Source organism: Cicer arietinum, chromosome 5 (assembly GCF_000331145.2).
Source record: "Cicer arietinum cultivar CDC Frontier isolate Library 1 chromosome 5, Cicar.CDCFrontier_v2.0, whole genome shotgun sequence".
NCBI classification, from domain to species: Eukaryota; Viridiplantae; Streptophyta; class Magnoliopsida; order Fabales; family Fabaceae; genus Cicer; species Cicer arietinum.
The window spans coordinates 52,747,958-52,762,774 of record NC_021164.2 but is presented as its reverse complement, the minus strand read 5'-3'; the positions used below and the strand labels follow the sequence as shown (position 1 = coordinate 52,762,774).

The 14,817-nt window shown below is 31.2% G+C and overlaps 1 protein-coding gene across 4 annotated transcripts; it reads right to left on the bottom strand.

The window, feature by feature from the left end:
• Positions 1-9,426: 9,426 nt before the first annotated feature.
• Positions 9,427-14,062, bottom strand: LOC101502901 (uncharacterized). Of its 4 annotated transcripts, XR_003473698.2 has the most exons (3): positions 12,092-14,062; positions 10,323-10,579; positions 9,427-9,732 (listed from the first exon to the last, which is right to left on the bottom strand). XR_003473698.2 is itself a non-coding variant. In XM_004506623.4 (2 exons), the coding sequence occupies exon 1, from the start codon at positions 13,498-13,500 to the stop codon at positions 12,103-12,105; it is 1,398 nt and encodes a 465-aa protein (XP_004506680.1). In that variant the 5' UTR covers positions 13,501-14,062; the 3' UTR covers positions 9,427-9,732; positions 12,092-12,102. The 4 variants fall into 4 exon arrangements, 3 of the variants coding, with proteins under 3 accessions (XP_004506680.1, XP_004506682.1, XP_004506683.1); XM_004506623.4 differs by lacking the exon at positions 10,323-10,579; XM_004506625.4 differs by lacking the exons at positions 9,427-9,732; positions 10,323-10,579 and having other exon boundaries at positions 11,724-13,548; positions 13,852-14,062.
• Positions 14,063-14,817: the final 755 nt, after the last annotated feature.

Below are 14,817 nucleotides of genomic sequence, written 5' to 3'. Positions count from 1 at the left end.
GTGTTTAATATAGCATGGTTTACAAGTAAAAGGAAGGTCCATTAAAGTTTAATTAAATTTAGCACTATACAAGTATTTAGGTGCAGAAATGACAATAACTTGATGCTTGTATTGATTGATTATATTTTAAAAAAATGATTTATGCTTTCACATATCACATTGGAGTCTAGTCTATGGTGATCCTGTGACATAGAAGTAGAAGTATGTGTGCACATTTGTGTTCACTTATATGTTTGACTCTCATTGCCGCTTTTCTTTCTAAGTCAAACTCTCTACTGTCAATCAGAAATTGATCTCAAATTTTATCGTAAATAATCTACTTTTCTAGAATAGGTTAGATATATTAGACAATAAAATTTGTCATTATGAATTGTAATTATATGTAATCGCTTATACTATTATTTATAGTATGGAAAGCAATAGAAAAAGACATCAAATCTAATTCTTCTGACATGGTATCATAGCAGGTGTTGAGGAAGGTGATTGTGAAATGGTCTAAAGTGGAAAGATTTTTTTTCACTTTAGTTTATTTTCTGTCATTTATCTCTCGAGCTTGTAATAATGTTTTGACTTCTTATGAGAATTAATATAGAAAATTGGATCATCAAAACTCTATTGTTTTGTGTCACGACCCAAAAATTTAATGTCGTGACCGGCGCACAAGCTATACTCCTAGCCTGGCAAGCCTATCAATTAACTTAACAATTAAACAACTAAATCGCTCTTTAACCGTTTAAAAATATATATGTGCCTTTTCTCGAAATTTCGACAGAGTATCCTCTGTAACTTCAACATTCCCAAATTTTGTAAAATCCCTATTCAGCTTTCAATCCAGTCATAATTCAAATAACATAATCAAATTGCTTAATACACTTCTCAAAAAAAAACTAAATAGACTTTCTAGACTCCAAAATAGCTGCAATTACATAGACTCAACAAATGTTACAAAATGGTCCTCGATCAAAGAGGCCTACCAAAAAAAAGAAGTTTGTTGAGACTTGAATCAAATAATAGATTCCTACTCAGCTGCTTGCAAATCTGAAAAATAATAAGCAACATAAAGGGGTAAGTCACAAAGACTTAGTGAGGAGACAACAACCACCATCAATTAGAAGGGAAACACAAAAGGCACGAATAGTTGTTTAATCGCTTGACATAAATATTAAAAATCCAGTGAATAACGAAACGAAATCAAAATGAACAACCTTAAAATCATTATAAAAATCAAACAAATAACAATACAAATTTTTTAGAACCAAGAGGCGGCTTTATCTCATTGATAGCCCTCTCCTCCTAAGGGTGGCCTTTCCCTTAGGGGCGGCTCCATCTAACGGATGGCCCTCTCCCCTCAATTCCGCAACGCATCAGCACGTATCAATTAGGGAGCTTACATCTCGTTGATAGCCCTCTCCTCCTACGGATGACCTCTCTCGTAAGGGCGGTTCCATCTAACGGTTAACTCTCCCTAATCAACACGTGGTAACTAGGTGCATCTAACGTAGTTAACGATTTAATAATTATAATACCGATTTTTCAAAACGCGCATTTGAAATCATTTCATCGTAATTCATGAAAAAAAAACATATTCAATCGCATAACAATTCAAGATTTAAATACTGTAGCTCATACGTAAATCAAAATAATAACATATTATATAACAACGACCGTTAAATTAAATAATTGACGAAATCGAGATAAAATTCAAAGGTTGTATTTCCCAAATTTTTCAATAAATACTTTAATATAGAAAACAAGTAAAATAATAATAATAGCAGTATAAAAATATATGACGATGATCGTCGTCAACTCACAGTTATGGAGAATCGTCTAAGTTTGCTCTCCAACAACTCTCAGAGTAGCCGGCAAGGTCTCAGTTGACAAATCTGAGTATCAAAAATATTTCCAAGGCTTTAGAGAAATTTATTCTAAAGTTTAGCTAACTCTAGGAAACCCTAAAAATCGTTTAAATATACCCTAAACACAAAAATAAGATTTTTAAACAAAACTACAGTTTTCTATGAATTCATACTAGGATTAGAGTTGTGCACTTACCTAAATGAGTCTCAATCAACAACTCTCAAGAGATGGGTACCCTTGTCCTTCCTTAGAACACAAACCCTAACCCAAAAATCTCAACCAAAAGAATTTGTAGGAGAAAAAAAAAAAAAAAAAAAAAAAAAAAAGGGAAGGGGAGTGTGTGCCGAGAGAGAGAGAAAGAGAGAAAAATTTGGAGAAAACGAGGGAGTGAGATGAGTAGGGTTAATTTATTTTTATTTATTATTATTATTATTATTAATTATTATTATTATTATTAATTATTATTATTATTATTATATTTATTTATTTATTTTTTTTTTAAAAAAAAAATTTGGCACGGGACGTGTCATTTTGTCTCATTTATTTAAAACTGGTTCTTTGAGAAATAAAAATATTCTTCCTAACACCTCTGATTCATGATTTGTTTGCAAATTGGCTAAAAGTAAAATACTTCATTTTTCGTTTGGTGTTCATCGTACTTCCACTTGTTTTGAGATGATTCATAGTCATGTATCGCAATTGTCCCTTGTAATTTCTCATGGTCACTATCAATATTGTTACATTTATTGATTATTACAGTCATTTTACTTGGATATATTTTTTTCAGTCTAAATCTAAAGTATTTTCTATGATTAAGAAATTTGTGCACATGTTGAAACTCAATTTCAAGCAAGTGTTAGCATTTTTCGATCGGACTCTAGTGGTGATTATATGTCTCATGAGTTTCAGGAGTACCTTTAGCAAACAGACATATTGTCTCAACGATCTTGTCCTAATACCCTCCAACAAAATGGAATGACAGAATGCAAGTATCTTCATTTGCTTGATGTAATACACACCTTACTTCTTCAAGCTTCTGTACGGTCATGATTTTGGGCAGAGGCTCTTTCTATAGTTGTCTTCTTGATCAATTGCATTCTTTCTCCGGTTATTGTTCTTGATACTCACTTCTTTTATTTTTTTTAAACTCAGCCTAATTATAGTGATTTACATACTTTTGGATTTTTGTGTTTTGTTGATTTACCTTCGTTTGAAAGTTATAAGTTTGGATCACAATCTGTTCACTATGCATTATTGGGGGTATACTCACTTTCATTAGAGATTTGTGTGTTATGATGTGTCTAACCACCGCTTCTACATTTCTTAGAATGTAACATTTTCTTATAATCAATTTATTTTTCTTTGTTTTTCCTTTGCCATGAATGACATTGATATTTTTCCCAACTTTACTATTATACCTCAATCTATAGAATGTTTTAAACCAGACAATGTATATGTCAGATAATGCAGACAACAAGTTCCCACCCCCTTCCTGACGTTGATTTGCAGCCTAATCATGTACCTGTTGCACCACATAGATCTGGTAGAATGTCTCATCAACCTGATAGTTATTCACCAGAAAAATAAGATTTCTCACATACTTCCCTGACCACCTCACTATTTATCATATTTATTTCTACTTGATATTCACTTATTGTTAAACCTATAGGTTCTTCAGGAGAATTTCACATGGGATATTGTCTCTTCTCCTCATGATGTCAAACCTATAGGTTGCAAATTGTTGTATTATGTGAAATTGAATTATGATGGATCCCTTAACCATTACAAGGCTCGATTTGTTACCTTAGGAAACAAGCAGAAATATGGAAGTGGTTATGATGAAACATTGGGGCATGTTGCCAAAATGACAAGTGTTCACACTGTACTATTTATAAATGCTTCTAATGGGTGGTCTCGTCATCAAATGGATGTGAATAATGTTTTTCCTCATGGTGACCTTACTAAAGATATTTATATGACTACTCATCAAAGTCTGTTCTCTTCATCTACAGGTGTGTACAAGCTCAATCACTCTTTATATGGTTTGATATAGACTCCAAAAGCATGGTATGAGAAATTCTTCCATTCTACTTGGGTTCTCCTTTACTTAGAGTCAATATGAGTCCTCTCTATGTATTCATAGCACATCTAATGAAATTGTATTGCTTCTTTTGTATGTTAATACTATGGTTATTAATGGTTATGATCATGCTTCCATTCAAAGACGTACACAAAAAATCATGCTTCCATTCAAAGATGTAAACAATAGTTACATGCTTCATTTCATATGAAAGATCTTGGTAACCTAAATTATTTTTTTGGTCTTGAGGTTCATTTTTCGTCCAAGGGCATCATCCTCCATCAACCCAAGTATGCCACATATTTGATTTCTATGGTTGGTCTGCAATCGGCTAATCCGATGGATACTCATTATGAGGTTAATGTTAAATACCATTATGATGATGGTGAGCTTTAGTCGATCCCTTATTGTATTGGCAACTTGTGGGTATCCTTAATTACTTGACTATTATTCGTCCCGACATATCTTTTGATGTTCAACAAGTAAGTCAATTCATGCATTTTCTTCGCCACCTTCACTTTCCAGTGGTTCATCGTTTAAATCGCTACTTGAAATGAACCTCTCACTGTGGTCTATTCTTTCCCATTGGAATAGTTCCTAAATTGAGGGCTTATAGTGATTTCGATAGGGCATGGTATCTTGATACTCAACAATCTATCACTAGTTGGTGCATGTTTCTTAGCTCCTCATTGATCTCATGGAAAAGTAAAAAGCAAGAATCTATAAATCTTCTACGAAATATGAGTATCGTGCAATGTCCGTTGCTTGTTCGGTAATCATATGGCTTCGTGGTCTTTTGGCTAAACTTGAATTTCCTCAAACAAAACTAACATCACTTTATTTTGAATCTTGTTTTTCATGAATGCACTTGATTGTCATTCAATTCGTCATGTCTATAATGACCATTTAATATCACTTCTTCATGTTAGTATTTAGTTTCATGTCACATATATTCTTACAAATGTTGATCCACGTCCACACCATCAATTTCTTCTTAACAAATTGATGTTTCTTGATCAGCTCCATCAATTAGAAGGAAATGTTAATCAGGAATTGATCTCAACCTTTATTGTAAATAATGTACTTTCCTAAAATAGATTAGATAAATGAGGCACTTGAACAAGTATCAATCTTACATGCATTCAATAACATATCTTATAAGATCATATATTGTGTCACCATATAATCCAATGCATGCCGGTGGAAGTGCTTAATTGCATGGATCACATCTTATAAGTAGGAAACTTCATCTCCATGGTGAGGGTTCCCTCTTATACAGTTGGCTGAGAACAAAAACTTGTGAACATGTGACTGAATTTAGGAGACGAATCTACACACTCCATGTTCAAGTTATGCACGTGGGAGGGTGGGTCGTACACCGGTAGAATAGAATGGTCTTCTAGGCGAAGGTCATACTCGAGTTGATATGATTCATTTTACTCTCATTCTCAACTTCTTTGTTATAAAGACCGGCCATGCACTGGAACTTGTCTTTGGGTGGACCTAAGGATGGTTTCCATATGCCTAATATGAGTTTGTTTCATCAAATTAACTGTAGCTTTATGTTTATAATGATCAAGTGTGTGATAGGATTGAGACTATGAAAATCAAGATTGTGGTAACGTGGATGTTACGAGTTTAAAGGGGTTTGAAAATGAGGTGGAGGTTGAGCTTGAGAACATCGAATATCAAATGTACATCTTCTCATTCATCAATCTTCAATAATTCGTACCAAGACACATTCTTATTCCAAGAAGGCAAGGTGTCAAAAAAGAAGTGAAGGAGGGCACATTGTAAGTGGATAAAGTATTATTCATACATAGACCAATCTATTTATATATATTAAAAGATACTCTAAATTTTATTGATTGACACATCACACACTTATGTATCACATCATTACATTTATACAACGTCACTTATAATCATATGTGGCATCCTTTACAAATTTCTACAATTCATTTCACATTTGTTTAGATTTTGCATTTCACAAACCATATCACATATCTATTGAAAATCCACAAACTTATATTTCTATATTGACACCCTTTATAAACAAACCTCTACAATTCATTTCACATTTTTCATACCTCTATTTAGCTTTTGCATTTCACATATCATATAACATCTATATTGAAAATCCACAAACAATAGTTAGTGGTGAAAATAATTCTACTGTCCTCCCACCCTCATAAACTATCACAACTCATCTATTTCCTCTTTTTACTTTCGGTAAGACTACTCCTCCAATTCTAACTATATTTATCCCTGTAGAATAGTTGGTAACAAAAGCTTCTTATATTAATATTATCTCATCTCAAATGTTTTAGTGATCAATTGCAAATATAGACTCATTTTCATGAAGTCATATTTACTCTACTCATTGCATGGAAAATTTGTCTATCTATCAGTATGACCAAACCTCTTTACAACTAAGGAATTTTTCTAACTATAAATTATCCATACATATATATTAGGCATATTTGTCGTGTTCAATTTACTTTTAATCTTCTTTCACAAAATAATAATTATGTTCGTTATCATTATAATTATTAATAGAAAAATGTATTATTTGTAGTCGAAATATATTACACATTTTTAATACAAATATAATCATTGCAATCCATTGTTTAATAAATGCAAATAAAATATGACTGTAAGTTACACTAACGCACATAAAAGATATCAATGAATTTTATACATAAAAAATATCAATAAATTTATATATAAACGTTAAAATTAAGTTAAAGCTGTAAAAAAAATATGCTAAAATACCATAAATTCATACACATGCCTGACAGCTATATAGATAAAAAAAAGTACTAATAATAAGTCTAGACTCTCGAGTGCGAACCTTAAATATTAAGATAACCTCTAACATTTACTTATTTGAAAAAATTATTATATAATTGAATTAAGGAATCATAAACTTATATATTCATATAAAAGTAATATATATTGACTAACCATATTTCTTTACAATTAAAATTAATGATATTTGATTTTGTTTTATATTCGTTAATTAATATTGATGGTGTGCTAACATGTTTTCATAGAAAAGCTTACAAATTAATTAATTATAAATACAAAAATATTATAATGATTTAATCTCTTTCTATATATTTATACAACAATCTCCTTTTCACAATATAAAAAATGTTATGTAAATAAATATTCAGTCATTATTTGATAGTTATTTTGTAATCTTTAACTATTTGATTTTATGTCAACAATTCATTTGATTGTGTTGGATCAAATAACATAACATTATTATATACAAATGCTTAAAGATTCTTCAAACGTAAAAATAATTATTACTAATTTCATATAACAACAACGGTACAAACAAGCAAAAATTTAAAAAATAAAAATATATTATTGAAATAAAATAAAATTTATGAAAAAAATCATTCTCTTTTTATTTTTTATAAATTAAAAATGTTATATTCTCAAATGGGTCACCTTCTAGTGTGGTATTAAGATGGATTGTTGATTGAAACAATAATTTGCCAGTTGTATGATATGGATCATTGATCAAAATCACAATCCATGTACATGAATGGGATTGAAGTAGGCATGGCAACGCGGAGGGGCGGGGTGGATTTCGCCTCCTCTACACCCGCATCAGATTAATTGAGAAAAACCAGCATCCATTCCTGTTTCATAGCAGGTATAAAATTTAGGCACCCATCTCCGTCCGCAACGAGTCTCGGGTTTCTCCGCCTGCACCCACATCCACACACGCACACACACACACACACATATATATATATATAATTATAAATTTAAAAATTATATTTATTATAATAAAATAATTATTATTAAATAATGATAAAATTAAAAAATATTTTATATAGAGATAAAATTATAATTTTTAATATTTAAAAGAATATTCAATATGTATATGTATATAAAATTTAAAAATTGCAATAATATTACTTGCGGGGTGGATATCATCACCCCCAAACTCGTTCCCGCGCGCGAATTTTAATGTCGGAAAAAATCTGCACCCACATCGACACCCAATTAAAACAGATTTTTCTCATCCAAATCAAGCGCGTTCGAGTGGATACCCAATAGTGCAGATTTTATTGTCATCCCTAGATTGAAGTTTAGAGGTGTTACCACTAAATTGTGACATGCACGTCACACTGCATTAGTGTTGGTCTTTCAGTGTTTGAAAATAAGTAAAGATCATATGTTGTTCCACATGTTATCAAATGCATAACTAAAATATTCAAATAAACTCATATTTTCATCTCCAACATCAAATAAAGAATTAAAATTTGAGTTTATTTAAATATTTAAATTATGAATTTGATAAAATTTGCATTATATTGAAGATGATAATTAATTTTATGGATTTTGTTTGACGAATTTTTTGAATTTTTGTAAAAAAAAGAAGGATAACATTGTTGACATTTTAAAATATAAAATATCAAATTGGCATTAATGACTAAAACATTAATTGAAATTAAATTAAGTGACCACAATGCTATTTAACTTATAATATATCATCTCCAAATTTGACATTTACTTCAAATTGATGTTCACTCTTAATTTTCTTTTATACCAATAAATGAAGATTTAATTTCAATGAGGACAATAAATATATACAGACAATGTAAAATTCCTTTATATTGATAATCAATGAAAATTATTTAAACCTTAACTAACATATGTCTAATATTATTAAGTTGGACATTTGTCCCAAATTCGAAAGTGGAATTTACCATATCTTCTAAAATTAAAAAAAAAAAAGTTAGATGGTATGACAAAATACATGATTGTAATTAGAGGACAGTAAATATCTCCTTTTGTCTTTAAAATCAATTTTATACTATTAGTTAATATGAGTCATTGATTATATGGTTATACCATATAATTGTAACTTCCATCGATAATCAAATAATCAATGGTTCATGTTAATATAAAATGATTTACACTAACAGTACATAACCATTAAATATTTTATGTTTAACTGAAAAATAGTACATATTTTATGTGATTGTATGTGTTTGAAATTAAAACTATTGCAAATGTGCTTGAAATTAAAACTATAGTTCTAGACATTCTTCTTCTTATATTGCATAACACAAGTATTCTCTTTTTTTTTTTCAAATAAAAACTATTGCCTCCGAAATGAAATATAAATAAAAATAGTAGCTTCAATAATTAATATAGTTAAAAATTTCCTTGAAGTTTTATGTTTCTGGTTTGCCTATATTAATTTATATTCTAATATTATAATTTACATAATTTTAATCTGTTTATTTTTGCAGGGTGAGCTACTAGATACTATTACTATTCAAGAGTTGGCTCAGATGCCTGTGTATTTTGTGCCATTTAACTTATTTCTACCTTGACTTTATGCAGAAACCAGTATTTTGTGTCATTTAACTTATTTCTACCTTGACTTTATGCAGAAACCAATTATTAGTACTTTCTATGGCTATCATGCCCCCTTATCATAAGGGATTAACTGTAGATGAACTATGAACCTCGTGTCATCATGGTTTTTTATATGTTCATTATGGAGCAATTTTAATTCAACAATGTACTTAATATACAATAATATACAAGGCTTAGGGAATGCAGAGAATGTTTGCAAAACAAGACAGTGAGATATTTGGACCTTATTTTGTAACATCTTGGCCATTACCATTACCGGCAGAGATAAGTACCGCCTCCACACAGTCCCATGAGTCATTGTGGTGTCCATTTTTTAAGTACCAATTGAGCCATTGTGGTGTCCACTTTTTAAGTTGTGAACCTTACAATTTCATGGCCGCCACCTGAAAGATATTGTTTGTGAAATCTTTGATGAAAACGACTCAAAGGTAAAACCAAGTAATACTTTATCTTTCAATGTGGACTTTACATCATAACTTTCTTTACATTCTTTTTGAGGATTTGACAGGAAGAGATTCAGAAAAAAACTGGCTGCATAGTAATGCAAGAAGAGGGTGTATTTGATGTGTATGCAAACACATCTATTGATCAACTCTCTGAATATTTGAATGTCAAAATGCCGAGGTTTGTTATTTTATTTAAACACAACCAACATTTTATCTCAGAATAAAGTTGCAGCACTTTTAATTCTGGTTGAATAAACCTTGTAGTAGTTGCCTAGATACACAGTCAAGTTTTGCATTTTTAATTCAAGATTAGAATATGATTCATCATGATTTTGTAGAGCCAAGCATCTTTGCATCTTAGATAGACACCATTGCTCAATTGGATTTTTAGCAGTTAAGAGTGATTTATTTTGAGTAACTAGTGAAAATGTGCACGTGCTATATTTTGAGGAGATTTTCACCCATAATAACAATAATTGGAATTAACGAACACTTGCATGGAGACAGTGATGTCATAATAGAATTACCTATGTGTTGCATACTACTACAAATGGTTAAGCTGTTGCTGAATTGCAGTCCTATAATCACTTTCCTTCTATTATTGCAGGACCACCAATACGAGACAGTATCAGGCTTTGTATGCAAAAATGTTGGTTACCTCCCTAAGATAGGTGAGCGCATTGAAGTGGTCCTTGAAAGGGAAAATGAAGATAATGTTGCAACGACACTGACCACCAGGATCAGAAAGAGCATTCCGTACTTGAGGTAATTGTGTTGTTCTTATCTGGAATTCATGACTCAAGGTAGTCACTTTGATTTTTGATTCATGTTCCTTAATACATATGCAAAGTGGAGCAAATAGAATGGAGGGCATAATCAACTACCGATTGAAATTCAAATTATATCTTCTATTGCATATTGTAACTATTATTCTTTAGAAAGTTAGAGTCTGACTCTTTAGACTTCCCATCTCTATTTTCTTTAGCCCACCCGGGCTCATAAAATTTCAAATATCTATTTTTGTTTTGTTCCCAATTTGTCTAATCTAACAGCTTAATCTAGAGCTTCATTTTCTTTTAATTTGTTTGTCATGTAGATGAAACTTTCTTATTTTTGGTGCAGATATTACCGGGAAATGCCAAAAAGGTGACCGCCGTTCAATTTACACAAATAAATGGGGGTCATGAAATGTTGGAGACCAAAAGAGTGACTCGCAAGGCCCCTAAGTTAATTTAAAGAAAATGGAGCAGGGAGTATGATTTAGATGGTGCTACATGTTAAAAGATATGTGTTTACGAAAGATGTTTTTTTTTTAGCTATTGGTTTAAACTAAGCTTTTTCTCGCCCAATATGAATACTCTTGTATAATAATGTACAATAATACAAGAGACAACAGAAAACCCCAAAATCTTATTAACTAATAATAATAACTTATGGAAAACATTTTTTCCCCAAAACAAATTTGACAAAAGAAAAATATTCATATTTATTTTCTACTTAATAACTGAGTATATATATTTTATGTCCAAGTAAAATCAGCATGGTTTATAATCTATGATCCTAGCTCTTTAGCTTCCTCTTTGTAGTGTTACTGCTCTGTATTAGATGCTCTATAGAGCTGCCCCAAATTTATCTGCTACACTTAGTTTTGAAGTCTCTGTATTAATACCATTGCACTAATCTCCAGCACTTATGGTGCTTCAATAAATATATAATTTGGCAGCACAACTTGATTATAGTCTTCATATATTTTTGTGTGCTCGTTCTTTCAAAATTAAGAAATAACTAAAGGGATAACTCTCTACATAAAGGAAGCATTTTCTGATGATGAGTGAAACCAATGGGATAGGGGAGCTTTCTTCAGGATTTAGACACACTAAAAACGCTACTGAAAAATTAAAATGAATGACATGTATGTTACAAAATGATTTAGGCGAGAGCCAAAATGAAATTCTCCTTGGACTTCAATGAAATAGGATGAATAATAATAGAAATGTCTGTTTCTGATTCATCATGACTAACACAAAGGCTATTACTTTCCTCATCAGTAATACTATAATAGGTCACATGTAGCAGTATGTCATACGAACTCAGCATTTTTCTAAAAGTAAATGGATATAGGAGTACTCATACCAGTGTATGTAAACAAACTTTTTTTAATATACAGCAATGATACCAAGACTATTTCTACATGGTACATTCTCTCTCAAGCAAGGGGATGGGTCTGATACCAATTATCATGACAACATAAATCTATCATAGGATGTTTTACAAAAGCATTGAGATCAAAACATACCTGTAAGACGATTAAACATGACTCGCGATTGAAATGAGCTGCTGAACACTCATTCTACGTAAAGATCCCGTCATATGCTCGTTACGAATCTGAACTAGTCTATTCTGCATATTTCGGAATGAAGGAACATCAACTACATCAGATACTGTATCATGGTATAATGGATCTTCATGAAAATTGGAAAGAGCCTCAACAGCATTATATTTTAGTTCCTCAGTGTCGTCATGTAGCATGTCATTGAGAATCGGAATAGCCCCAGCCTCAGCAAGGGCCATTCTACCGGCTCCAACATAGCTTAGCTGAGAAAATGCCCCAGAAACACTCTTCTTTACTTCTTCACTCCCATGCCCCAAAAGCTCAACAAGGATAGGTATCATACCTGAAGCCCAAACCACAGAAGTTGCGTGCTTGTATACCGACAGATCCCAAATCACATCAGCAGCCGCTGCTTTAGCTTCATCATCACCTTCTCTAAGAATTCTCACCATGTGACCAACAATTTCAACAGAATTAGGCTCTGAAACAGCCAATATACAAAACACATCCTGAGCTATCTCCTTACCAGAAGCATCAGATCCTTGAAGAAGCTCGGCATAAAGAGGTATAGCCCTAGCTTCAGCAACTTGTCTAACATAACCATGAGCAGATACCACACCAAGAGTATTACCAGCTACAAGTTTCGTGGCATTATCTCCATTGCGAAACAACTCAACAAGCACCGGTATAACTCCCAATTCAACAAGCGTACGCCTAGCTTCTCTCGTAACCCCAAGCAATCCAATTGATTGACAAGCTCTCTCCCTAGAAACCATGTTGCCAACACCAACAGCCTCTACAATAAAATGAAGAGCTCCTAATCTAATGAGTTCCTTCCTAATCTCCCTCCGAAGCGCCAACGCACTCAAAATCTCTAACAAATACAATCTAACATCATTGTTGCAAGAATTCAACAAACTGATAATAATTTCTAACCCACCATTAGCTCCAACAACTATCCTACTTGTACTACAAAAATTAACAACAACCATCAACAATTTTATCAGAACTTTCTGCATCTTCCCCTCGGCACAAGGCAATAACCTTATCAAAGAATGTGTAACACCATGTCCACACATTTCATTAACCAAAGCACCATCACCTCTACAAGCAATGCACTTCAAGCAATAAGCAGCAGTCTCTTGAAGTAAATCAGGAAAAGAATCATTTGCAATGTTTTCACCAAGAATCTGAGTGAGAATTGGTATGGTGGTAACTAATACATGTTCAGGTACTCTTTTAGAGTAATGTGCCAACATAATCATAGCTTTTCTTTTCATAGATTTGGTACCTGAGGCCATAACATTCTCATACTTTACCATTGCTTCTTCCCAATTAGGGTTTTCAGTTTTACTATTTTCACCCCCTTCCATTCTTTTCTTCCACTCTTCTCTTGATTGACTAATTCAGAAAATTCAAGCCTAACTCAATTCAATAAGCAACAATTAAAAATAAAAAACAAAGCATTATTGACTAAATACCCTTTTGCTATGTAAATATCCCCTCCCCTGGTCTCAAATTCAAGTGACTGAGCAGCAATTCATTATCTCTTATTCAGGTAATTCAAGTTCATTTTCCTCTCAAATCTATTCAGGTCTTCATAGTTTATACAATTTGGTGATGAAATATAGATTTTTGGGATGAAAATGTACTTATTGTAATAATCTCCTATCATTCTATTTCATTTCCGAACAAAACCTAAGAGAATGAAAAACACAACTTACTGAAAAGTTGGAAGCCTTTCACAGTGGTGATACTTTTTCGTTTGTTACGTACGACCTTCTCAATAACAAAGCAAAATCCCACACCGCCTCAGAGATTATATGTCATCATCGTTCATCAAATAGTACCATGCGTTCCCACATGTCTCCGTTGTGTGTCTAATTTATATAAGACGAGATCGAATTTATTTCTCTCTCTGACTTCAAAATATAATATTTTCTTCTACTACACAATTTTCTTGGTTGTCTAAGATATATTAAGACAAAATTTATTACATATTAATTATTAATAATAAAGTTTTTTTTTTTTATAAAACTTCATGAGTAACAATTTCTTCTCTGTGTGATAGTGATTTTAAAATTTAGACTTGTCATATATATGATAATTGAATCTCATAATTGATAATTTGTTTAACATATGATAATGGGTTTTTTATTATAATATCTTTTTTTTTTTTAATACCAATCTACCCTACTTTGAAATGAATATACCAATCTGCCCTACTTTTTTGCCCCAGATGCAAGTCGCATTCTGGGACTGCGACCTCTTGAAAGAAAATTTTTTTAACTGCAACACATGGTCGCATCCCCACTTGGGATTTTTTTTTTATTTTTAATTTTTGGTGGATAAAATAATATATTTATTATATTTAATAATAATAATGGGTATATTAATAATTAGTATAATAATAAAAATAATAATAATAATAATTTTAATAATAATAATAAAATAAAAATACTTTTATTATTTAATAAAATAAAAATACTTTTATTTTAATATTATATATTCTTTTATTGTTGAATTTTGTTATTTATTATTAGATATATTATATTTATTATTATTAAATATTTTTAAAATAATTATAACATTAAAAAATACAAATTATTGTTATAAATAATTAAAATAATTAATTTAATATTATTATATAACTTTTAATAATTATTATAATAAAAAAACAATAATAATAA

Coding starts and splice junctions, on each gene's coding strand:
- LOC101502901 (XM_004506623.4), bottom strand. CDS start 13,500: ATGGAAGGGGGTGAAAATAGTAAAACTGAAAACCCTAATTGGGAAGAA.